The 27,588-nt window shown below is 45.7% G+C and overlaps 2 protein-coding genes across 2 annotated transcripts in view; both read right to left on the bottom strand.

The window, feature by feature from the left end:
* Positions 1–314: 314 nt before the first annotated feature.
* LOC133342233 (ras guanyl-releasing protein 3-like) lies at positions 315–22,497 on the bottom strand. Its single transcript, XM_061551245.1, has 14 exons — positions 22,430–22,497; positions 21,917–22,048; positions 17,874–18,021; positions 16,234–16,407; positions 14,804–14,920; positions 13,187–13,462; positions 10,553–10,633; positions 9,336–9,440; positions 8,049–8,164; positions 6,985–7,129; positions 5,203–5,239; positions 3,981–4,121; positions 3,176–3,726; positions 315–2,427 (listed from the first exon to the last, which is right to left on the bottom strand). The coding sequence occupies exons 1-14, from the start codon at positions 22,471–22,473 to the stop codon at positions 2,242–2,244; spliced, it is 2,253 nt and encodes a 750-aa protein (XP_061407229.1). The 5' UTR covers positions 22,474–22,497; the 3' UTR covers positions 315–2,241.
* Positions 22,498–23,056: 559 nt separating this feature from the next.
* ARSB (arylsulfatase B) overlaps positions 23,057–27,588 on the bottom strand; it is a 35,017-nt gene continuing 30,485 nt past the window's right edge. Inside the window, exons 11-12 of the transcript XR_009755107.1 lie at positions 27,473–27,512; positions 23,057–23,284 (exon numbers count right to left, since the gene is read on the bottom strand). The gene's annotated coding sequence lies outside the window, so the exon portion shown is untranslated. The remainder of the gene's footprint in view (positions 23,285–27,472; positions 27,513–27,588) is intronic.

Genomic DNA, 27,588 nt, shown 5'->3' with positions numbered 1-27,588 from the left:
TAAAACCGAAACAGGAGGAATTCTCCACAATTCTGGCTAACGCCTGATGAAGCTGGTTCTAATTACTGTACTGGATATAGACACCAAGACGCACAACCACGGGCGGGAATGGCCACAGCGGACCGAGTTCTCTGTGGGGAGGAACAATCTCGAAAAACTACTCACTTCTAAATCTTTTGTTGTAATGTTTTTATTACTTTAGTATAAATACATGTTAATTTTGATTCATATGTTGTTTTTTCTGACTCTGTGAACGAAAAGACACAAATTCGCACGTTTTCTCATTGAAAATAGGTACATTTCAAAATATCACTGTCCTAGTTACAAAAGCAAAGTTTCGTGGGAAATAATAGACTTTTTCTATACATTTTAAGCATAAGCAATTACGAAATGACACTTACTACCCAGAAACAAAAATTGTGACAGTGTAATCTTTGAAGAGGTTCACGGAGACTGCAGTTTGGCTAGAATGTAAGTACGAGCAGAACTAAAGTTACCTCCAAGCACGGCACGGTTCACTGAACATAAGAAAACCATTTTTGCAGGGGACACAACTGCAACGCACAACACAGAGGTTGCATGGTCATGGTACTGTAACGAGTCGAGGCGTGCCAGGATCAAAATGATGGAATACCGAGGCGAGCCAGAGCAGCGTGGAGTGATTTTGGAATTTGATTTTAATATTGAAAAGCAACGTAAAAAAATGTGATTTGACACGTACATTCAAAACATTGAGAGGTACGTACACGAAGCTTGGAGATAAATACACGTTCATGATAAACAACACTGTCTTATGTTCGCACTTACTGAAAAATCCCACACGTCTTAAAGTCTACAATCCAGAGCAATAAGTGTCTGGTGAAAACCCACCACTCTCTGCAGACATGGCTCTGAGTGTATTTCACGTTTCCACAATTAAATAACACATTATGTGGGAAGTGAATTCCTGGCAGCAATGAAGCGACGTGAGGCGTAAACGAAGTGGTTTGAGGAGCGAGACACTTCTTGCCAGCGGGGATTTAAAGCCATCGGACACCGATGATGATGACGATGATGACGATGGGCCAAGTGCTTTGGACGTCAAGGGGACCATATGGAGAAACTACTCAGACACACACAATTTCAACCGAGATGGGTACAAACTGAGCAATCATTGGAAGGACGTTATCAACCAGTTTAAGTCATAATTGGCTATGATGTTCCCATTCTACCACCTTCCGATGTTAGTTGTGCTTTACGCCCATTTCAAACTTGCGCTTTCACAGTCACTTCGCGCGCTGACCCCTTGGTTTGCTGCTCTGCGATCTGCCATTAACATGCTAATCTCTCTTAAACATGCAAATTTTCACCTGGCAGCTTTTTGATTGGTGGAAAACCAACCACCGTTGAGTTGGCAACCCACCACTTACATTATCATTGGCTGCTGACACTTGGGCCACGCCCATTTCAAACCTTTAAAAACAGTTTGCCTTGGAACTGACCCCCCTTTTCCTGAAGACGACCGCTTGTGTTGCGATTGAAACGTCGTAGTTTTTTGTTCTTTTCTTTGAACCTATCTACATATCTACTATCTACGTGACTTTACCAAAAGACCAAAGAATAGGACGTCAATTGTTTGTGATGTGATGGGATAATACAATTCACAATTTACCCCGATTATCGGAACATCAGTTTCAATCAACTTTGTAATTTCACGTTTAGTCTTTTATGCTTGCTGATGTATTTCAAGTGTACATTGCTTACTAAACCGCAGTTCGCTCAACACAAGTCTGTCCCGAGTTTCCTAATCATTGTAATTTTACAATTTATCACTTATAATGCACATGCCATCACAAAACGACGATGCCATATAATCACCAACCCATAAATTACTCCGGAAAACGTTTCTAGAAACGCTCATTTAATGGTTAAAATACCCTTTTAAAACTAAAATTATTCCTGTGAACATTAACTTGCTAATTCGTAACTAATATGTCCGGTAAAGAATTACTTAGGAAAAAAATCAACGAGTAACGATAACCATGATATGACGATATGATTACCATGGATCTTATATCGTACGATAGATCGCAGTATCGCCATATCAGGGCAACCCTACGTGGATATTTATTCAAATTGTGCCGAATAGAGCCTGTATGTACATACGCTGAACTTCCTTCGCGCCGTACGTAGCCAACCGCGCTAATCAGAGGTGCGTCACATTCGTACACACACAAACACAGGCGCGACGCATGAGTTGTGTCAGTCTTGATAATCTAGCTGCAGGATTTCCATCTGCTCCGTGATGAAACTGGAGCTTTTCTCACACATCGACTGAATGTGATGTCTTAAAGATGCGAGGCTTTTGTAGGCGGCAGAAAGTTCCATTTGCAACCTGGAGGTCTCTTCTTGAAGCTCGGCGTTCTTGCCCTCCAACTTCTTGCAGCGCTGTGGAGTAGAACAACATAAACCACGTTGGGAAAACGGTGGCCGGTTGGCTCAGAGGTCAGAGGTCACAACAACGAACAAGGCAACGCTGCCACCCGTGATTAAACTACTTTTTCAAGTGTGAGTTAATGGTCATACCCTGGTTACCAATGATTAAGGAAACAAAAACACATTGCATTATGTATGCACGTATGTTGAACTTATTTAACACCGTATGTATTAAATTTGGTTCTGCACTTAATTTGGCAAACAATTCCAGCTCTGCGGATCAAAAACACGAGTTTGACTGCCGTGCAACAATCGCCCAGCACAGTGTTAATGAAAGAGCGAACCGTACTGTGTGATGGGGAAAAGGCCACGTGAGGGATTTTTTGCAGAATTACTGTGAACATTCTCTTGTGCAGCTGCTGTGGACTACGGGTCCACACTGCTCTACGTCCACCGTGTGGACTCTTTGTCTCAGGTCATGAGGCTGCAGCTGGAATTGGCGGGTGGGGGGGGGAATGCATAAACGCTGAAGAGCACCCCCTGCTCAAATAAGTGTGGGGTGGCGCTCATCTCTACTGGTGGCCCTAAGCCAGCAATTAAAAATGACACGCTTCCATGACGGAGGCCAGTCTCGATACGTCTTAACCACCATCGACTTTCTATAAAGTGACCAGGATGTGCACGTGGACTCTGCCAAGTGCGGCGGTCGAATGCCAGAGAAGCAAAGGAAGGCACGAGAAATAAAACACAGCTGCATCACCTCTTCCATTTGCAAGGCCTTCGTGTGTGTCACGAGTGTCCGCAGGGAAGCTTCTGCCCGATATTTGAGGCAGCTCTCGGTGCTTCCTCCCGCACGCTGTAGCTGGGATTCGGGCGAACACAGCTGAGAGATTTCCCAAGCGTCCGAGGCGTCGGGCAGCAGCAGCTTCGGAAGAGCCTGATGCCTTTGCACCCTGTTAGATAAGGCATCGAAGGCCTTCTCCGGGACCCGCGGCCTGGAATTCTGGAGCCTCTGCACCACCTTCCCCCTGGCGAGCGCGGAGTCCGAGCCCGGCTGCTCCGCGTGCGCGCAGCGGCCCCCGTAGCGAACCAAGCGATTCTCCAACGTGGGCGGTTCCTCCGCGTCGACAGCACATTGACGTTTAGGAATCGGCGGAGGGGACAGCCAGTGGTCTGTCTGCGTGGCCCTGTTGACGGTGGAGTGGTGCACTTTGACGGAGATCCTCTGAGCAGAGCTGGTGAGCAGGGTGAGGGAACCCTCATTACCGTCACTGCCCTTTCTGGACTTGAGCAGAGCGCACAGGTCAGGAGCTACGGGGCGAAAGAACCGTTCGCACAAGATTAGCCGCTTGTCTGCCACTCTCATGAGTGACTTACCATTACCGTGTTAAATACACAAATACGACTGTCAAAATCACCGTTCCTTATCAAATACTTCCGAGGACAAACGCACGACTGAAAGCATCACAAAACGGCGGGCCCGGCGTCCTTTAGAAAAGGAATAGAAATGGGGTGCGCGCGCCGCGTGGCCTCCGTATGAGGGCGACGTGCGGGTCGCCACGCACCGTTGTCCGGGCTGTGCGTGGGCGTTTCCGACAGGGACGTGAGGGACGGGGATGGCGACGTGGCCCCCCCTCCGTGCCGCCCGCTCGACGCGCACTCCATCACCAGCTCCTTGCACTGCCGGTGGCAGTTCACGCCGCAGTCTGCCGCGGGGAGAGACGCGGGGAAAGGTGGGGAAAGGGGACGCGCAGTCGACAAACGCATTCGGCGACAGTGGCCAAGTCACGGCGACTACGCGGCCCGATGAAGCGGGCTGCCGACACCTCCCGTGGCAGCCTGAGTCGGGGGAAATTCCACATTCCCGTAGCAGGTGGCCAGTCTCTGTATAGGAAGGCCATCGTTGACGTCCCACGTAGAGACACGGTCGTGTTTCCCTGTAGCGCTGCGTGTTTTGTTAACGCGAATTTGATATATAACGCGATTCATGTATGAGGGAACACATTTTTTATATAACGCGGACTGGATATAATGCGATCGAGTGAACGAAACTACGTCGCGCGAGTAGGAATAAGCGGTCGTACGGCTGCCTCGGCGTAGCATCGCACAAGGCAGTGGGATGCTTCAAGATGCTACCCACGCGCCTCGGTCTCTGTTCGGCCTGCGTACGCATCTTACACCTTATCACGGACCGTGATTTTTCCATAACGCGGTGTTCTTCAGGAGCACAACTACCACCGCCATGTTCTAGGAGAACAGACTGTGCTCTTTTTTTACGATGGGCCAACTTGTGAGTCAAAGACTCTCACACCGAGCACTCTGTACCCAAGCATCACATCTTGATACCCGTAATGCATTAGAAAAAACATTACATTTGCCCAGGGAATATTCAAGTCAAGGTGCAGTTTGTCTTCCTGCTCAAGTGTTCATCTCTGTTGGCGGCCTTAAGCCATCGTTGGAAATTCCAAATTTCCATGGCTGGTGAACGGTACGTCTACATTGTCACTTTGCATTACGCCTTCGAGGCATTTTCGTAGCATTGCGTTCCAAACGTACACAAGTCGTGCGTATGTATGTTTTTAACTTCTTTTGCACCGTACGTGGCCGACCGTGCTAATCGGAGATGAGTTGCTTACACACTATCCTGACTTGCACATTCGTAGCAGCCTCCGCTCAAAGGCGATACGATCCTTTTCACGGTTGCTTCATTTAAATTGCTTTAAAGTTTGGTAAAAACAAGTGATAATTGTACACTGGATTACACATTTTTAAAAAATAGGAGTTTACCTTTGCACTTGAAGCCTTGCTTCACAAGGCCCCACAGCTTATGCAAGAGAAAGACGTCAAAGGAAGAGGCAACGTTAGTCACACGTACACGTCACGATGCATGCACTGGCCCCGAGCACAGCTTGCAAACTCCAGACGGTTCACCCACATTCTTGTACAGGGAAATTGAGTTTGAAAAACAAATTGTCTACTTGTTTGCCTTTCTCCCTTGTGACGAGACCTTGTAAGATGAACGTTGATATTTATAAGGGGCATGGGGGTGACGAATAAGATCTGAATTGTTATACTCATTGGTTTTTTCGGTAAAGTCACGTATGTAGAAATAAAAGAAAAAATTTACTAAATTCAATTACATTTTATTTTATTTAGTTAAGTAAAATTAAAAAAATTACTAAATTAAATAAAATTTCATTTAATTTTATAAAATAAAAATTTATAAAATTAAATGAAATTTTATAATTTAATTTAATAAAATAAACATTTTTTTAGTTACATTTCTATTTTATAAAATTGAATATAATTTTATTTTATTTAGCAAGGGGAAGCCAGAGAGGAGCAAGGGGGGAGCCAGAGAGGAGCAAGGGGGGAGCCATCATGCGGCTGCGGAGCCGCAGGTCGCCAAGCCCTGATGTAGCGGAAGGCGGTGGTCGTGGGGGCGCCCGTGGTATTCACGCGCAACATCTTTTGTTGTCTATTTTCACATTTTAACTCCCAGCGCGCTCATCGGCCTCACAGCTCGAGACAAAGAGAATCCGTTCGGGAAAACTCGCAGAGCATCGCGACCGCCGTGTGCCCCACGCATTTGAGAATGGCTGCACAAGACATTTTCAGAGGACTTCTCCGGGAAAATTCTTCCAAGTGGCCCTGCTGGGGCGCATTTTCTCACGCACTCTTCTGCGAGATGATTTATCGCGTGAGAGTTGATGCGATATATTGTTTTTATCGTAGCCAAATTGAGTGCACATCGAAGGGGGCAGTGACCACGGGATATTTGATTTACTATGTTACTATGAGCTGTCATCACGCGGACATTTATTGCAGACAAATACTCTAAGCGCGTGACGTTGATTCTAAATGTGGAGGGAAAAACCGGAGGACCCGGAGAAAAATACACGCAACCACGGGGAGGACATGCAAACTCCGAATATACAGGTGTCGGGGTTGGGATTTAACCTACAACCTCCTGTATATCAGGCGAGGGAGTGAACATCTCGCCACCGCAGTATGGCGGGTCCCTGGCACGGAGGTGTTTTTAATACGATTACTTTCATGGAGTCACTGGTGACTGGGCTAAAACTATTGATTCACTCCACTTGACAAGCCAGTTGAATCACAGTTCAGAATCAAAATATTTATTTATCCTGGAGCAATCCGATGAGCTATAAAGCTCTTTTTCACAGATATCCAGTCGGGGTAGGTAAGAACGTAACAACAACAAACAGTACAAAAACATGACAGGAGTGAAACGTACAAGAAAGGCGAACAACCAAACCATCCCCATCCTACCAGACAAAGCCCACTGAGATATTCACTCATTTTTCAGAAGCGATCTGGCCACACATAATAGCTCAACAAAGTGGCTTATCAAGTGGAATTCTATAGCAGCAAAATCATCTCCATAATCCCAATCATTAATCTATAACGCGCCTGCCCACAGCTGGGCGGCTGTAACCTGGATTCGAACCCAGGATTCTCAGCGGTGCCGGCTCTGCACTCTGACCCGTGGGCCACGTGGCCCGGCCTCTCTGCGATGAAACTCTGGGTGCGATCGTGGCGACTCACAAAGCCGGCGCAGTGCTCGCAGAAGGTGGGCTTGAGGTACGTGGTCTCCTGGAAGTTGTGGGTGAACCCTTTGCCCAGCTTGCAGCGCAGAGAATTCGCTCGCAGGAAGTAGCCCATCATCTCCTCCTTGCTCACCTGACCGATCCTTTACGCGCGCGGAGAAATACGGAGCGTGAAGATGTTCATGACCATGAAAAATAAGGATAGGTTTCACCCTCCCTGGCAGTAAACACAGGTGGTGTTGAGATGTTAAACCACCCAGTAGATTCCTTTGGCAAGGAGTCAAGGCTGCATTAACCACATGCACTTGTGGTGAACATGCAAACAAAACATGCTCTGATTAATCTTGATTTGAAGATTTCGTGACTGCAGGAATCCATACTCTCTGGTTCTTTCGGTAAAGTCACGTAGGTATAAAATAAATATAAGCATTGTCTATAAAACGGATTGGTCTACACCAGAGACAACCTTCTTTAGGGCCTAATCTGACCCGTGCCAGACCGGCCAAAAGACGCACAGCACAAAGCCAATGCAATTATCAGGGCATTGACAGCTCGGGTTGAGCAGTTAGGTCTATGATATATATACAACTATGATATACATCTATGAACTATGATATGAAACTATGAGAATATTTCTATATCATAGATGATACGGTATATATAGTTACATATAATCTGTGATATAATCATTGTACACCCCTGTCAACTAAATCATTCCATTCTGTTACCGTTTTTTAAAGCTCTGTCAAGCACCTTGAGTGAAGAGGCTCTATAAATATAACTTAGATTAGAATGTGATGATGACTGTGATGATGGTGATGGACTCAGTCAACGCCTGTCTGCGATTCGAATTCACAAACATCCCGTCCTCAGCGGAGCTCTCAAACCGCGGCTCGGCATTACCTCCACACGCCTAAGAGAGCGGTTTAAGCATGGGTGGCTGACTAGGGCTCGAACCCAGCCGCTCTGAGCTCAGTCAGCGCGGTGACGTGAGCGTCTCTCCCTCTCTCCGACATGAGCGCAGGGCGTGCCCGAGGGCGCTGGCGCCATCGTGCCACTCACTGATCCCTCCGCAGGAAGCAGAACGAGTCCAGGAATGGGAAATTGGCGGTGATGTTTTGGAAATCCTCTTGCGCGATGTAGCCGTCGTGGTCGTGGTCGTAGTTTTTGAACACGGTCTGCGGAACGAAAAAGCGACGAGGCTTTGTTGAAGCAGCGGAGAACGGTCCGAGGCCGGATGAGCGAGCCCCTGCATGGTGTGCCGTCCCCTGCTGCCCCCCTCCCCCACCGCTCGATGAGAAGACCCATAAGTTCAAATCCCAGTCGGGGTTTCGCTCAGCCTCTCGTTTTTGTTTTTCTGTAGTCAGTAAACGGAGTACCACTTTTCGGAACGTGAACAGTGAATTGCTGGCCCTGGCGTGGGATTTTCACATGCATTGCTTGAGGCACACCAACAGCCCAATGCCCGATAGGGGTGGGAAATACTTTTACTTCATCTTTTGACTTTTCAACAGAAACAGAAGATTGAGTGATCAGCAATCATGTTCATCGGCAGCCAAAACGTGAGATTTGTAAAAAAACTGCAAAAGTGTCTCCCTGTTTGCGAGGGCACGGGACAAAGCTCCTCTCCACAAATAATAAGCCAGCAGTGGAAATTCCACATTCCCGTGCCACTGACTCCTGTTGACTGTCTATAACAATGCGCTTCAATGCAAGGCCCGCGGGCCATTGGCGGCCCCTGGTGGCCTTGAGTACGGCCCCCAACAAGACACAACACGTGACAACACCCCACCATCATCGTGCTGTCCTACCAAATGGTTTGAATTGTGTGGCGGCCGTCGCACTGATGGTGTCTTATCAGCACTAGTGAAGAACACTGCTCTATAAAGTGGCACTCGATTGATCAACCGAAGGACTATATTGGCCCTCAAGTGGAACTTGTGCTCACGATCTTTCCGTTTGATGATGGAGCTACTGGGCAGGATTCACGTTGATTATTAATGTGCAGGTTGAAGGCGCAGCCCTGCAAATGCTCACGCCACTGGTGGCTGGGAAGGCCTTCGCTAGCGGGAGCGCTGGAGAATACCTCTCGGGGTTACTTTGGCCTACTCTTCAATGCCGGGCCAGACATCTTGGAAGAGGTGGGAGCAGCCACACTTTACTTCACCACACGCGACGTGCCGATTGACTGGTGCACCTTTTTATTACTGCCGGGCGGACGGAGGTGGAGGGGATTTAATAAACTTGCACCGGGGTTCGGGAGATTGAACCGGCGACGTTTGGATCGTAAGTCCGGCGCGCTGGCCATTACACCACGGCAAGTAAAGCAAGAGACTGCCGGAGACAAACCTCCACCATCTGACGGATGTGGCGATTGATGGCGGCAGGGTCTGGCTTGGGCTGGGCTTCCCTGGTCCACTCCAAGGATAGTTTCAGCTTATTTGGAGTCGAACGCTGATGGGGAAACAATGCAACACGATTCAAACGAGACGTAAACAAGCCAAAGCATAGAGTGCGAGTGGGAGGTGGTGGGCTCGTCACGGCTATGTCAGTGACACTGAGCAGACAGCGAAAAAAACCTGGTTTCAGTTTAACACGTAAGGAGGCTTTCGCGACCAAATATTATCCACAATAGACGTTTTTGGGGTTAGATCGTGCAAATATAAATGTGTCGTTAAACCTGACACCACCCGATGCAACCAATTCGTAAGGTTTGTCACGTAAACAAACGAATCAGCATCTTCTGTTTACGGAGACAAACCTTACTAATTGGCATATTCTGTTTATGTTACAAACCTTACTAATTGGCTGCGTCGGGTGGTGGCGGGTTTAACGACATAAAAAACGCCTCCATTATGAATTTGGTTTCGAATCCGAGTTGGAGATTACACTGGGCTCCCAAGTGTCGTGCACAGCTTTGGCACAAACGAATGTATGACAAATTATTGCAAACATTTCGATATTTCGCTTCAAATCGTCGCTTCCAGCTTTGAGGAATGCACATTTTTGCTTAATTTTCATGAACTAAAGTCCTTGTACACGGTGGCTCAAGGGGCTAAAACCTTGTCAGAGCATTGAGCTGGCATCTCGGAGATCCTGGGGTCCAATCTCTACGTGCATTGGTGACAAACACTGCTTATTGGCGGCCATGCACGTGGCCTGTAATCCAGCACTGTGGAGGCAGCGAGGGTTGGTGAATCGCGCCAATGTTGTGGAACTTGCTTCCCGTGGGAGTCGTGGAGGTGCCATACCCTGGTTCACCAGGAGAAGGCGGTGCAGCATAGTGTGGACTAACGTCATCTGTCCCATCTATATGGGATAGAGTGTTTCCCCCTTGCATGCGTGGGCTTTTCTCCGGGTGCTCCGGTTTCCTCCCACGTGTTTAAACAGTCATTCGTTGCATAAAATCATCTCAGTATACTTGACGGCCGACAACGTAACTGGGACAGTTTTTGTTTGTGAGCGCACAGAAATGGACGCCCGTGCCGGTGACGGGCGCTGACAGGCGCTGTCAAGCGCGCTCGCATTTGCCTAAAGAGCCATCGCCGCGACTCGAAGAAGCTCACCGTTGCCTTGCCGTTTCGAGGCTCCCTCACGAACGACAGCTCATAAATCTCCTCCTCTGTGTAGTACAGATCCAGAGACACCTGCGCAGCAATCAACAGGCCACAGCAGCAATCGGGCAGAGGGTACACGAGCGGGAGATTAAGCATCTCAGAAATGGATAACAATAATAACAATCGCGGCGGCGGCAGCATGTTGTGTAGGGCAGTCCAGACCTCCCTTTCCCTGGCGACTGACTCTGGGCACTATACACTATTATACACTATACACTACACTACAATACATTAATATACAGTACTATACACTACACTACTATACACTACACTACTATACATTACTATACACTACTATAGACTATACACTACTATACACTACACTACTATACACTATACACTACTATACACTACTATAGACTAAATTTCGATTTAAAGCTTTCGTGACTGCAGGGATTCATCTTCTTGGTTCTTTCAGTAAAGTCACGTAGAAGGGAAATAATAAAATAATAAAAATAAAACATAATAAAATACAATTCTCACGACGTTTCAGCCACAACGCAAGCAGCCGTCCTCAGGTGAAGAACAGGTTTGTCGGAAAGACAGTGTCTAAATGAACACCACCAAGCTTGGCAGCGTATATTTAAGCTGGGTTAGGAGAGGAAGGGCGCCTTGACAAAGGAATTTGCATATCAACAGAGGAATTTAGCATATTTATGGAGAATGCAGATATGGGATTAGTCACTACTTGTGGAATGCGTAGGAGGGGAGGGGGGGGTCTCAAAGTCATATTATGCCCATGCATTATGTAGGAATTAGCAGCAACAAAGGGAGGAGGTAGGGTTAGCAGTAATAAAGGGAAGGAATTTTAATAGTAAGGAGCTGCAGCAGCCAAACCACCACGTAAAAAACTAAAATATAAACTACGTAAATATCATCAATATACTAAATATACTCTCCAATAAGCTGAGCTACTAACATTAAGTCATACATTACAATTCTACTGTCGCAAAAAATATAATATGCCTCCAGCTAAACTTTTTCCTTACATCACACGGATCTACCCCGTACTATATACTGACATAGACAAACCCAACATTAGAATTATATACTGCATTACTATATACAACCATATACCTTAGACTATACATTGTAATATTACACTATGTATTATTCTACCCACCCGACTGTATACCACACTGCTGTATATTCACTATACAATTACGATACTATATATTATACATTATATTAAACATTACACTTTTATACTATGTATTATTATACAATCTGCTATACACTATACCATTGACCGTCAGCGTGAAAGGTACTAAGAGGAAGCAACGAAATATGTCAATGGGAGAGTGGAAGGAGAAGACTTGTCCCCAGACGACCTGCTTGTCAGTTTTGATGTGCTTTCCTTATTCACCAAAGTTCCTGTACCTGACACCATCGCAATCATTGAAGACTTGGTTCATCAAGGACTGGATACTAAGGTACCCCTCCTGGTGAGACACTGCTTAACCAATACATACTTCACCTGGTATGGAACTTTCTACAAACAAACTGAGGGCACCCCAATGGCCCCCCCCCTATCTCCGGTTGTAGCCAACGTTTTCATGGAGAAATTTGAGACTGACGCCATCCAGACTGCCACTCTATGCCCGACCTTATGGAAGAAGTACGTAGATGACACTTTTGTCATCTGGCCACATGGCCAGCCTGCTCTAGACCAATTCCTCGACCACATCAATTCTATACACCCAGCCATCAGATTCACCATGGAAGTCGAAAAAGATGGCAAGCTACCCTTTTTGGATGTCCTAATTAAAAGGAGACCTGATGTTCAATGAGCCACTCTGTCTACAGGAAAGCTACCCATACGGATGCTTACCTAAAACCGGATTCCCACCACCATCCATCCCAGAAGAATTCCCTCATCAAGACTTTACACTATAGAGCCCGATGCTATCTCCGACCAGGAACACATTGCCAGTGAACTCAAGCACGTACGCCAAGGTCTGAAGGCTAATGGTTACTCCGACTACACAATCCGCAAAGCCATTACTCCAACCATCAAGAAGGATCCGGTTGTCGGAGCCATTCAAAACCATCAAAGGAGGGTGGTTAATCACCTGATAAAAGGCTCTTATATCAAAAAAAATGTGTGCGTCATTACTGATTTCATTCTAGGCCCACTGATCTACTTTTGGGGCCCTAAGCATTTGCTGAGATTGCTCATGCCGCACGCTACCACCGCACACATACTCAGCTAAAACTCAACTATTTTTTTGTTTTACCAGCTCAGGCCCACTGAGCTATGTAGCTCTTTTCCAGAAGCGACCTGGCCACAAATGGTAGCTCAACCAAGTAAATTATCATCATCACGTGGACATTTTATTGCGGACAAATACTCTAAACGCATGACGTTGATTCTAAAATGTGGAGGGGGAAAACCCGGTGGATCTGCACTAAAATCCACGCAGCCACGGGGATAGTGGAGACTCGCAAACGCCAAATACACAGCAGCAGCAGGCGTCAGGGTCGGGATCGAACCCACGCTCTCCAGCATACCAGACGAGGGAGTTACCATCTCCTAGCCACCGCGGACCCCTCCTGAGGACGGCTCCTCCACAGGCAGCTCACCGTGAGAAGGTGAACAAGGTCCATGTTGGGTTCGATCTGCGGCGGGGTGTGGTGCAGGTTCATCAGCGGGCTGAAGGTGGCGTGCAGATGCTGCATCTTGGCGAGGTTGATCCTCTCTCCGCCGAGCCAGTCGGGCAGGGCGGCATGCAGAGACACCAGGTCCTTGAGGTGAACGGCCAGGACGGGCAGCCAGAAGCCCTCGCACTGAGACACCGCCTGCCGGTAGCTGCGGTAGTTCCCTGACACGGACAGCAAGTCCGTCAACTCGAGCAAGACCTAGAAAAGGAGGGAACGACATTGAGAGAGGCCTCAGTCATTGAAATCAACAAGACAAGCATGTATGTGTGTGTGTTGAACTTATTTTGCACCGTACATAGCCAACCACGCTAATCGGACGTGCGGGGGAAAGACAACAAACTAAACACAAAAGGGGTTTTAAAGAAATGAGTTTTAAATCTAGATTTTAAAGTTCATAGCTCTAGTGGCTTCCTAAAATCGGAACGAAGAGCGTTCCAGATGGCCGCCGATCCGCACCTAAAAACGCGCAACGCAGTGACCGTATTTGTTCGATAGTTTGCCAAAAGCCGCTGCGAGGATGACCGGAGTTTGCGTGATGGTGTACACTCCTTGACGAGACCAGCAAGATACTGTGGTTCATTTGTGGAAAGCACTTAGTGTGTAATGTGTTCGACCTCATAATGTATTCGTTCAGCAACCAGCAGTACGTGCTGGAAGTACACATTTGGGATGGAATCTAGACCCAAACAATTATAGAGATGTCTGGCCAGCATGAACGAGCAGAGTAGGCTATAACACGCTCAGGAAATAATTATTTGGTGACGCTGCTGCTGCTGAGTTGGCAGTGATGCAACACACCCCAGTTAACAATAAAAAACTTCACATTCGTAAATACACTGTCATAAAATACATGTATACAAGATAGGCGACGTTTTGGGTAATGGCCCTTCTTCATGGCACATAAATAGAGAGGCCAGAGAGATAAAATGTATAGATTTTGAGACTGCACTTGACATAATGGGACCTCATGAGAGTTAAACTCAATTCTTTTTCTTGATAACCAGTTTTTTAATTTGCATATAATTCGCTATTAGTAGCTAATGAGTAATTGACAAACCCTTTAATAAAAAACAACAACAGTTACGACTAGATAAACCGATTGTACATTAAAGTAAAATAATCAATGTTGCTGGCACATTGCATTGTGGGAAGATCTGTTCTTGTGAGAACAGGGCACAGTGTGCATAGCGATGCATGGCAATTTTACTCTGTAGAGGGGGTTCTATGGTGCTCCCTCTAGTAGAGATACTTCCTCCAGCGAATGTCCTGGATGAGGTGGTAGCACCTACGGTGTGCCCCTCCACGCGTGACCTGCCAACAGACCGTAGCGAAATTCTGGCCGGACAGAGGCAGGGGATTGAGGAAAATCGACGATCGATCCAACTGCCGTGCAGGGAGATCGAACCGATGACCTCCGGATTGCAAGTCCGGTGCACGATCACCGTCACCGCACCGTTACCCGTTTGCTTACTGCCGGAAGACGCTTTAAGGAGTGAGCGTGCACTGCGTGTCCCGCGTGGCGAAGCGCTCTGACGTTACCCTGTTGTCCTCGACTTGAAGGAAAGCGATTGTGTCGCGCAGCCTGGAGATGGAGCTGTGGTTCAGAGCCCCCACCACCGCCATGAGCGTGTTGAAGTTCTGTAGCCGCAGCAGATTCTTTGACCGACAGCAGCCCAAACACAAACGCAACACAAATTAATGGGACAGCGAGAGAGAGGACGCCGCAGCTTCTATCGAGACAATAAACATACAAAAATAATAGACGATTTCAAAAACTCCAGTCCGAATACCTGCAGTCATAATGCAAAAAAAACATAACTCTGATAATGTATGCACTGTCCTTGAAGTTGATTGGTCCCCACCCGAGACAGCTTTCCTTAGAGCCTAGTCTCACATGGTGTTGGACCAGATGATGCCAAAAGGCGCACAACTCAAAGACAATGCACCATCAGAGTATGAGAGCTCGGGGTAAGCATTTACACCATTGGAATCTCATTTGCCAGTAAAAAATATGATAATTGGTTTTTTACCCTTTTATCTGGCAACAAAACTGACACAGTTTTTACAAGGAGTCATGTTTGCATAGACCACAATACCAAAAGGGTAAAAACCAATTATCAACACTAATTGTTATAACAACACTCCTACAACATCAGAGTGCAGCGCCACATTAAATACGCACTACAATGACAATAGTTTAAAGCGATTTGAAGCATGTTTCATTTTCAAAATAGAAATATGATTTTGTGGAGGGGGGGGCAGAGCTTTGTGACGTCATATTTAAGGGAGGGGGGGGTCTGACTTTTTGTGACGCAGTGTGACGGGGGGGGGGGGTCAAAAATCGTCCAAAATCGCGTGACGTCATTTATGACCGGCCCCCTAGCAGAGCACGTGGTAGACTGATAGTTAATCGGTGAACCCATCGCCTCACATGCCGCGGTATACCACGCCGTCTGCTGGGACAACCTTGCACTCTCGTTTAAAAAAAAAGAGTTGTTCATAAATGCGTCACATATCTTGACCGTAGGACATGCGAAGTGCGTTTGTACTCTATATAATGAATATCAATCCAAATAAGTTTCGTCTCGTCAACGTCGCACTTTCTAACGACGAGGGAAGTGTGTGTTGCACACTCAAAATGAAGGACGTAGGGCAGGTGCTCCAAATCGAGGGCAAACACATCTATTGTGGTTAATCTTTGGGTCCTTTACCTGTAGAATGCAACAGCACGTGTGTCACACACAGCACTCTTCACCGAGTCGCCATTAACCACGTGACTGGGGTAATCATTAACCCAGCCAGCCCCCCCCCCCCACAGGCCCAACTCAGTCATCACATGCTGGTGTACACGTGCATTGATGTACTGCACAGCACGTAAGGACTTATTAAAAAAGTAGTCCATTCCTAATGTGCCACATGCGTGTTCGAGACGTGGTGGAGCGCCGGCCGGGCCCAGCAGCGCAGCGCACCTGCGCGAGGCTGAGGAACGAGCGGAAGACTTGCGCCCGCTGGGCCGGGAGCGGCTTGCTCAGCACCATGAGCTGCACCCACTGGCTCACGCCGTTGAACAGGGAGATGGATCTCTCAAGTGCCGGGACCCCTTCCACGGAGCCCCGCACCACGAAGCTCCTGTAGTCCGCAAACTGCCAGCAGACCGGCGAAACACGATCAGCGCGGGCACGCCGGGGGCGCCGTGAACGGAGCGTCGATTTCGATTCGAGTTGTGCATGTCTCAGAATGGATTATCTTCCAAGTTCAAGTTGATATTACACGTTTTTATTTAACTCACTGTTGTTGTTGTCGTATCCTCAAATCTTGTAACTCAATTTTAACCCACTTCCCAATGTGGTATCGACTGCAAACTTGGTATACTTATGTCATATTGATGACAATACTATATTATATCATTGAAAATATATTTTAAACAATCTTTTTACACGCTTTCTATTAACTCATTCTGTCTGTTGTTGTTGTTGTCGTATCCTCAAATCTTGTAACTCAATTTTAACCCACTTCCCAATGTGGTATCGACTGCAAACTTGGTATACTTATGTCATACTGATGACAATACCATATTCAATAAAAAATAGATATTTTTTTACGATTATTTTCTATATGTTATGTTTCGGCTTGGGTCTAATTGTCCACGCTCAACTGACGTTGGCTGTAATTGGCCACGGTTCCTTACGTTGCGGAAAGCGTCGGGGCCACTTCCTGGAGTCGTGGAGTTCTGCCATTACGAGTACGGTACATTTCATGAAAGCGTGTTTTTAAAAAAACGTATTTTTAAATATTACTTATTTTAGTGTAACCAGGAAATAACTCAAGTGGCCAGGATGGAGTATCACTTGCAAGTGTGACCCGGGTCACCAGAGTTAAGCAAAATAGGTAAAAAAATGTAGGGCAAACGGAACCAATAGAAATGGTACCACAAACAAGAAATCTATAATATTGTCCTATCTATCATAAGTCAATGTTAAATACTTTCTCTGCAGTGTGAGCCAGCTCGGGCAGATTGTTTTAGGGGCCGTCCATAAATGACGTCACGCGATTTTGGACGATTTTGGACCCCCCACCTTCGTCACACAGCGTCACAAAAAGTCAGACCCCCCCTCAAATATGACGTGACAAAGCTCTGCCCCCCCCCCCGCCCCAAAAAATAAAACATGCTTCAAATCGCTTTAAACTATTGTCATTGTAGTGCGTATTTAATGTGGCGCTGCACTCTGATGTTGTAGGAGAAAACATTTTAAAAAAAGTATATTTAATTAAGTAGAACGTGTTGTCTATATTTATTTAAAGTAGCGTATTTTGATGTGACGTCACATTTCTCAACCCCCCCCCCTCGTCACACATCGTCACAAATGTCTGACCCCCCCCCCCCTAGGTGCGTGACGTCATTTATGGACGGCCCCTTAGGACTGATCAGAGTACAATTCCTACGCTTCTTCCGTTTGTATCGTCACCATTTACGGCGGTGACTTGGCTGAGCGGTCGCGGGTCGCCTCGGTTATTGAGGGACGCGTTGAGTTTTTGTTGCTGTTATTATCCGTGCTTCAGCACCACCGCCAAAACGCGAATGCCACGAGCGTCAGTTTGAGTGTCTTACAGAGACGCGACGGAAGTACTTGTACTCCAGGAAGGTGAGGAGCTCGGCCAGTTCCAGCGCCTGGAGGTGGTCCAACAGCAGCGACATCTTCCTCCGCTTCTGCGGGTGCGGTCGGCGCGTCACCCTCCGCAGCCAGTCGCACGACGGGCTACAGAAACGGTGCCGCTTAGGTATCGAGTGCACACAGTTTTGACATTGGGAAATGTGCTTTACTTATCCAGGAAAGTCGCACTGAGTCCTAGGACACTTTTGCAGACGGTCCTGCTACTACGTTGGGTTTTAACAAAATTTTATTAAGATGTTTTCGGCCAATTAATGACGAGTGTTTTTGATGCAAGTGGGAGGAAACCGGAGCACCCACAGAAAACCCACGCGTGCGAGGGGACAACGCTCTATCCCTGTACAGAAGGAAGCAAAGTGATTAGACCACTCGCTGTACCGCCTCCTCCTGGTGAGTCGAGGAATGCCACCTCAACTCCCACGGGAAGGGAGTTTCACGACAATGTGTGCGGCGATCCTCCCACCCTCGCTGCTCCCTCCACACTTGCTGCATTACAGGCAGCCACGTGCAATAGCCACCAATGCCCGGCTAGACATATGGTGCTTTTTTTTAAAAAACAGAGCGCAGGTCTGAAGGCCTAAAACGTCATGCGGCCAGCAACAAACGGCACGAGCGGAGTTGCTCAAGTGATTGATCGCACGTATCTCAAATTGAGCAGGGTAATTATCGGAGCTTGGAGAAAGAGACGATGGGAGGGAATTTCAAAGTGCGGCAGTGCACAGGAAGATGTTGAATACAGTATGGCTGCGATGAAAGTCAGTCTGGCAGACCGAGTCTTCAACATGGGTAAAGGAATCAATGAGTGAATTTCATAGGAATAGTAAGCCAGACTAAACAATGTTTTATTTTACCAGGTTAAGGCCCACTGAGCCATATAGCTCTTTTTCCCAAGTGACCCTGGGAATCACAAATGATAGCTCAATGAAGTGGCTTATCACGTGAAAATGAATAGCAGCCAAATACTCTAAATGCATTTTGTTTCTAAACGTGGAGGGAAAAACCGGAGGACTCGGAGAAAAATCCACGCGGCCGCGCGGAGAACAAGCAAACTCCAAATATAAAGCAGGCCTCAGGTTTGGGATCGAACCCACGACCTCATGCATACCAGGAGAGGTAGTCAACACTTCGCCACTGCAGCAATAGAACATTGATAAGGAGGATAATGAGCACCAGTGAGTGAGTGACTGGAGGAAATCGGTGAGAGCCGGATGAATCAATCTGACTGATTTACGTTGAATTCTACAAACTACAGTGATGTAGGAACTGGGTACTCCACCTTACATATAACATAAAATTATTTTAAAAAATCAAAAAATCACGACGGTCCAAACGTCGTGATTTTTGTAATCATTTTATGATTTTTCTATCTACGTGACTTTACCGAAAGACCCAAAGAATATGAATTCCTGCAGTCACGAAAGCTTTAAGTCATCGTAAATAATTTCATGAACGAAATCAGCACCGCGCTGGTGACACCTTGATGAAGGCCGCCTGATTGGTGGGTGCCCACACTGGGCGCTAAGAGAGCGGACGTCTGGCACCTCCCCAGCACTCATTCAAGCATCATCATCATCATTAGTATAGTAGAACCCCTCTTAACGACGGCAATTGGTTCCACGGTGAGTGATTTGGTCATTAAGCGAGTATAGGAAATGCACGTTAAAGGCTTGATTCGTCCTGACAGCATTGAAGTTACCCTTTTTCACCCAAAAAAACTACTTTATAACATTTAAACAATGGATATTGATGCATAAAGATACTAACAACATTATAAACACATTATTAAAATAAACATGGTTAATCAACGCATTACTGAATATTTACTGTACCTACGACAGCCCGTTGTTAACAGGGGAATGGTCGGGAAGCGAACACATTGGGCTCTATGGAGGCACTACTCTATACTATACACTACACTATACACTACTATACACTACTATACACGATATAACTATACACTACATTACTACACTACTATACACTACACTATACACTACACATTGGGCTCTATGGAGGCACTACTCTATACTATACACTAAACTATACACTACTATACACGATATAACTATACACTATACTATACACTACATTACTACACTACTATACACTACACTATACACTACACATTGGGCTCTATGGAGGCACTACACTATACAATACACTACACTATACACTACTATACACGACATAACTATACACTACACTACTATACACTACTCTTTGGTTCTTTCGGTAAAGTCACGTATAAAGATAAAATAATAAATTAAATAATAGCATACGACGTTTCGATTGCAACACAAGCAATCATCATCAGGTATAAATGAAATAACAACAAAAATCTAACCAGAAAACTATAGACAGGCATATAAGCAGACAGATATCACCAAGATACATAGAGAGAGAGTAACACAGGCACAGAGAGGGAGATCGTCTCTGTGGCGAGGCCTTAAATAGACAGAGGGGGGCGGTGGCGGAGAGAGGGAGGGGTTAGAGACAAAATTAACATGTCAATGAGTATGGCGACGCGTGGTAAAGTACGCAAGATTCAACTTTAGGAGAGAGGGAAACGTCGTATGCTATTATTTAATTTATAATTTTATCTTTATACGTGACTTTACCGAAAGAACCAAATAGTAATTCCTGCAGTCACGAAAGCTCCAAATTAAGATTGAACCACTTCTACGGGGAAGTTTCAAGTTTATCTTTTTCTCTCTCTCTGGGTTTTTTGTTTTCTCTCTCTGCCTGTGTATTTAGTGTACTTTTTCTGTCTCCCCTCGTTTTTTGTCATTCTTATGTTCTGCTCTGTCTGTGTGTCTCCGTTCCTCTTGTTTTATGTTTTGTCTCTCTTTGGAATTTTCACACTTAAATTCTAACTTAGCAATCTTTGAAATACGTAATCGACCAGGCTATGCGTTAATTGTGTGTTGACCGACTCTCTGTGTTGTATTACATAACATTTCGATATTTTGCTAGGTTATTTAATTTTAGTGTGTTATTTCTCCCTCTCTCCTAATGTTCAAGCTTGCGTACTTTACCACGCGTCGCCATACTCATTGACATGTTAATTTTGTCTCTAACCCCTCCCTCTCTCCGCCCCCGCCCCCCTCTGTCTATTTAAGGGTTCGCCACAGAGACGATCTCCCTCTCTGTGCCTCTCTCTCTCTATGTATCTTGGTGATATCTGTCTGCTTATATGTCTGTCTATAGTTTTCTGGTTAGATTTTTGTTGCTATTTCATTTATACCTGATGATGATTGCTTGTGTTGCAATCGAAACGTCGTATGCTATTATTTAATTTATGATTTTATCTTTATACGTGACTTTACCGAAAGAACCAAAGAGTAATTCCTGCAGTCACGAAAGCTCCAAATTACTATACACTACACTACACACAACACATTGGGCTCTATGGAGGCACTACTCTACACTATACACTACACTACTATACACGACATTACTATATACTACACTATACACTACATTACTACGCTACTATATACTACTACACTACTATACACTACTAAACACGATACTACTGTACACTACATTACTACACTACTATACACTATACACTACACATTGGGCTCTATGGAGGCCCGTTGTTAAGTGATTAGTCGTTAAGAGGGGTGGTCGTTAAGAGGGGTTCTACTTTCGAACAGTGCTTGTTCTGCGGACAGACTGGTCCCACCATGGAAATGTGGAACGTCCACCCTGACTCAGGGCCACCAACAAAGATGAGTGCTGCGTATTGGTCATTAATCTAATTGGATGAGACGCTGTACGTCGAAACCGCTCCAGGGATTGCCCGTACAGGACCTAATCGATCCTGCTGAAAGTATGCACACGCTCGAAGGCCGTGCGGCTCGAATGGGTTGTGTAACGAAATGCTTTCGCGTATTGTATGCGCGGGTACACGGATATTTTTTTCCGTGAATGGGTCGCAACGCGTGCCCGCACGATCTACTTTAATACTCCCCCTTACATGTGAGAGATGTCGATGAGGGACGCATGGTGGAGACCGCCGATCCGGGTGGCCACCTTGTGGAATTCCTGCATGGACTCGGCCAAGCGCTGGTCCAAGTCAAACAACTCTGGGGTTTCCTTTATCCACAGCCTGTAGAACAGTAAACAGTCTTGCAATATGGTGCAGACAGCCTGCAACAAAGTATGCAATATGGACTCTTTCTGGGATGGTAAAAAAACACAACTCAGCACATTCATAAACACCGTGGCCTTAATAATCATAAACAACAAATAAAAAGGCGACGTTTCGGACAATGTCCCCTTCTTCACACCACATGGGCCGGGGGCAGTGAAGAATGACCGTTTCCTGAAACGTCGCCCACTTTTTTAGCTTTTCGTTTCAATGACAAATGTGTTTTGAGTATTTTTTTCGATCACGCGAATGCCTTGTGACTCGTAGGGCATTACTCCCCAACGCCGGGAGCGACGCGAGTGATGATAATAATCAGACCGATGTCCGTGTGCGTCTTACTGCACAAGGTGGCAGATGTTCCTGCGGATGGTGGTGGCTCCCATCCCTTTGACGTCTTGGTACGTGGCTGGGAGTCAAAGCTCTAAACGAAATTCCTCACTTTCATTGCAGCGATTCGCTCACGTAACTATTTAAAATATAACTTACTTTTTTTATTTGACAAGGTTAAGGGCCCACTGAGCTGTATCGCTCTTTTTTCAGAAGCGACCAGGCCACAAACGATTGCTGAACGAAGTGGCTTATCATGTGGAAATGTATTGCATTCGTATACTCTCAACGCGTGCTTCTAAATGTGGAGGGAAAAACCGGAGGACCCAGAGAAAAATCCACGCAACCACGCGGAAAAAACATGCAGACTCCAAATATTCCGGGTCAGGGTCGAACCCAGGACCTCCTGTTAACCTGTCAATGAGATTTTATATATATACACACACAGGGTGCTTCAAAAAATTAGAATTTGCAACAACACCGCAATAAATGTACCTCCAGGCTCTGGAGACCACCTGGAGAAAATTCCAGGCACGTGTTGACAACGATGACGACCAAGTGGAGACTCTTTAACTTTTTGAAGCTATTAACATTACATGTATTATCATGTTACAGTGCATTATCCGTTCTTTTTCCATTAGAACGATAGTGTTCACATTTTTTAAGGCCCACTGAACTGCATATTTACAAATCCTGTTTCGATTAACAATTTCTTGTCGGTCACAGATTTCCAAGGATATAACGTGAGGAGCTGGAGGGCAAAGTCGATGGAGGTGATGAACCACGGGTGCAGCAGCAGCAGCATGTTCACGTGGGACGAAGAGCCGTGGGACGAAGAGCCGTGCGGCACCACCGGACCGGACTCATCTGTAGGGAACCACCACGGGAGGCTGGAGCCGATCGCCGCCGCACTCCCAATTCGTCTTTTTTATTCATCCCGAGCCGCACCGTTACACAGCCGAATAAACGCGCTGCTTCGACAACAAAATCGACGGCGTCCTACCCCCCCGGAGAGCATTAGCAGGCGTTCGCGGGCGCTGTGGATCGGTTGTAGGTGCACGAAACTACGCGTGGCATATTCCGTCCGATCAGTTGGTTATAATCGGGACACTGCTGTAAACGCGACGCATTGAACGCAGCACACGGTGGCCTTCCCAGAGAAATGTTTTGGTTTTGTAAAACAATGCGTGCATCAACTCACGCGAATAAAGAAAAAAGGTCAACTTTGGTTCGCGACAAGCCGGTCCGGTTACGACTAACCACTTTGTGGTTGTCCTACGGCCAGGCTCGCTCCCTGGCATAGGGACGTGGAAATTTCCACCGCTGGTTCAGGGCGTCAACGGAGGACGAGCACTGCCTCATTCGAGCAGGGAATCGCTTTGGCTTGACAAGTTTCTCAGTGGGAGCCAGTTGAATAACTGTGGGTTAAGACAACCAATGTCAGAACCCGATGCAGTCTCATTCTATAAGACGGCGGTGGTAGTTGCGTTTCTGAAGAATGCAACTACCACTGCCCCTTGTTGCAGAGGTTCGCAGTTCTGACCCAGCCGGCCGCCCTGGTTAATACTGGGAGCACATTCACCATAGGTGCGCAATTGGTGCGCAACATTTGCTTTAGAGGGGACGTTAAAGGTCCCGTCACGTTATTCAAAAAAAGAGCATGACATGCTATGGTCCAAATTAAAAAAATTACTCCCCAGTTGCCTAATTGTGGAAAAAAACCCCACACATAGCAAACTCACCCCCTACTTTCAGACTAATGTCCGGGCTTGCAGGCCGGTGCTGTGTACACTTTGTGCAGTGTCGGGGCAGCAGCCACTGGGGTTCATTTATGAAACTGATGGACATCTTTTGATAAAGAACCTCATCCACAATAAAGGCTTTTGGGTTAGATCGCGTAAGTATAAATGTGTCGCAACCCTCCACCACCCAACACGACCAATCAATATAAAATGTGTCACGTTAACAAAACGTCAGATAGTTACTTCTTCAGCCCACCAGTGTGTTTGAAGAGTGAATTCACAACATTTAGAACTTGAGTAGCGTGACGTTTTGCTGGAAATTACATCCAGCATCCTCGGGCGATTTGCCAGAATAGTGAAGCCCTCCACCTGCTTCCAGTCTTGAATAGTGCAGCAGGACAATGTCATCATTGAACCCCAACAGGTTTCGAGATCAGAGGCGGAGGTGGGGGGGTATTGTAATTATATAATATATTAGTAATCAGTTAATTAGTATGTGATTCCTCTATAAGGACATGAAATATGTATTGTGTATTAGTTAATAATACGCTCAGTTTTGTGGATTAATGAATCCCCAAGACTGAGCAATACCAAATTGTATGGGCTACCAAAGATTCATAAAATCGGTATCCCATTACGACCCGTAGTAAGTACAAGAGGCTCTGCCACATATAAATGATCAAAATATGTAACTAAACAAATACAGCCCTACATCGGTAGGACATCTTCATATCTACGAAATTCAGAACATCTTGTGAATGTGATTAAGGATATGAAACTTAACCCTAATTATATTCTGGTGAGTTTTTATGTAATTTCTCTGTTCACTAAGGTTCCAGTTAACGAGTCATTTAAATTACTTGATACACTGGTAAAGGAGACAGGGTTACCAGAAGATATTCTAAAATTAGCTGACCATTGTCTAAATGACACTGATTTCTTGCGGAGAGGTGACTTCTTTAAACAAAATGAAGGAGCAGCAATGGGCTCTCCTTTATATCTTCTGCTATAGAAAATCTGTACATGGAAAACTTTGAAACAAGAGCACTTGCCTCAAGTACATTAAAACCATCCTTTTTGGTTGAGATATGTCGATGACACTTTGGTTGTCTGGCCACATGGTAAAGATGCACTTAATGCATTTTTAAATGATCTCAATGAACAAAACCCGGCCATTCAGTTCACCATGGAAATGGAGGTGAACAACACACTCCCATTCCTAGAAATTTTGCTTGGATGCGGCCTAAATGGTAAAATAACACAGCATCTACCGAAAGGGAACACACACAGATGGCTATCTGAATGCAGATTCGCATCATCACCCAGCACAGAAATCCTCTCTCATCAAGACGCTCATACATCGGGCAAAAACAGTGTCAGATGGTGAAAGTCTACGGAGAGAGATTAAACATGTCCAAGCAGTACTACGACTGAATGGCTACAAGAATGCTCAAATTAACAGATCATTGAATGCCAAACCAAGACCGCACAACACAACTGCTGAAAGTGATCAGATTATCAAAACAATTAAAATAAAATATATCTCAGGAGTAACTGACAACTTAGCCCGTGTTTTGCAAAAGCAAAACATTAAAGTAAGACATACTCTTTGGTTCTTTCGGTAAAGTCACGTAGGTATTAATACATTAAATTACGACGTTTCGGGCACAACACAAGCGTCCGTCATCAGGTGAGACAACCACAGCAAGAAATAATTGCTGAAGTGGGCAAAAGGGGCTGCTGTGACAAGAGGTCATATAGGTAAGAGAGGGGGGAGGAGCCAGGGTCATGAACTATACCAAAGTAAGATTTGGTATGGTACACAAAATTCAAAAACTAGTGTCATGTACTCAAGATGAATTACCTAAGTTATCAACAGAAGGTGTATAACGGATCAATTGCTTATGCAATAAATGCTGTATTGGACAGACGGTACGTACAGCGTAAGACTAAAATTACACCAAAGGAACATTAAATTATCTTAAACACAGCTGTCGGCAGTGGCAGAACATGCTTGCCAATAAGGACACTTAATCGATTTTTATAATGTCGAAGTGTTGTACAAATCTAATTATTAATGGCCAAGAATAATTAGAGAATCCATCGAAATTTAGAGAAATACAAATAATTTTAATCACTCTGATAGCTCGAGACTTAGCGCAGCCTGGAAGCATATTATTAAGTAATACACAATGCATATTACATTTCTATAATAAGCCAAGAATGTGTGTGTGTCCCGTGCGTGACGTTCTCCACATGAGGCCCACCCCCCCCCTCATTAATATTCATGAGTGGGTGCATTTTTACAGTAACGCAGAGGAAGGTCGAGCTCAATTAAATAATTTATTACGCAAAGTCGCTTCAAATATGACTTTCCTTTACAGAAAGTGACGGTAAAATGTAAATCTACGCAGCAAAGTGCTACATGCGTGCGTGACGTCACTGCAAAAGAGCCCCCCCCTTCATTAATATTCATCCCCGCGTGGAAATTTACACGAACGCACAAGAAGGCCGCGCACTCCACATGCCGCACCCCTCCACAATAACCATAAGGGGGTGACGTCACTCCACATGCCACACCCCTCCCCAATAACCATTAGCGGTTGACGTCACTCCACATGGGGCAATCCCCCCCCCCCCCCTCATTAATAATCATGAGCTGAACAATTTTTTTCTATTGAATATTTTAGATTTACTGCAATGTACACCCGTCCTTGGACGGGCAAAAAAGCTAGTGCTAATTAACTGATTACTAATCTATTATATAATTATAATAACCCACCTCCGCCTCTGATCTCGAAACCTGTTGGGGTTCAATGATGACATTGTCCTGTACTATTTAAGACCAGAAGCAGGTGGAGGGCTTCACTATTTTGGCAAATCGTCCGAAGATGCTGGATGTAATTACCAGCGAAATGTCGTACTCAAATTCTAAATGTTGTGGATCCACTCTTAAAACACACCGGTGGGCTGAAGAAGTAACTATCTGGCGTTTTGTTAACGTGACACATTTATTACTGATTGGCCGTGTCGGGTGGTGGAGGGTTAAGACGCATTTATACTTACGCGATCTAACCCAAAAGCCTTTACTAGGAATAATACTGTTCGCGAAAGCCTACGTGTTAAAGAGCTTCATTGCTCATCGGACTCCTCCAGTTTAAATCAATATTCCGATTCTGATTCTGTCCCCTTGGCTAGATTAATGCAGGGCGTTGGAATGGTTGAGTTGAGATGTGGCGTTCGGCGCTTTGAGTTGCAGAGGCATTCAAGTGGGCGGTCACTGTGAATACGAGTCCTTAGCATATTGCTTTACCTGTCTCCTGCTTCCTAGTAGCACCGACGAAAGAGTCTTCCTGCAGGACATTTGTCGGACACACATTCATCAAAAGATATATTTTAATATTATTTTCAATTACAATAAAGACATCT

This window comes from Lethenteron reissneri, chromosome 14, assembly GCF_015708825.2.
Source record: "Lethenteron reissneri isolate LAM-NWPU_2019-01 chromosome 14, ASM1570882v1, whole genome shotgun sequence".
Taxonomy (NCBI): domain Eukaryota; kingdom Metazoa; phylum Chordata; class Hyperoartia; order Petromyzontiformes; family Petromyzontidae; genus Lethenteron; species Lethenteron reissneri.
Note: the sequence above shows the minus strand (reverse complement) of the source record. Positions and strands in the feature narration are given on the sequence as shown.

Excerpts from the sequence above, each read along its gene's own strand:
- LOC133342233 (XM_061551245.1), bottom strand. The coding sequence starts at position 22,473 with ATGGGAGCCACCACCATCCGCAGGAACATCTGCCACCTTGTGCA. Across the intron at positions 13,463-14,803 it reads TTCAAGTCGAGGACAACAGG|GTCTTGCTCGAGTTGACGGA; the intron begins GTAACGTCAGAG and ends CTCCTTTTCTAG. Across the intron at positions 10,634-13,186 it reads ACCTTGTTCACCTTCTCACG|GTGTCTCTGGATCTGTACTA; the intron begins GTGAGCTGCCTG and ends ATTGCTGCGCAG.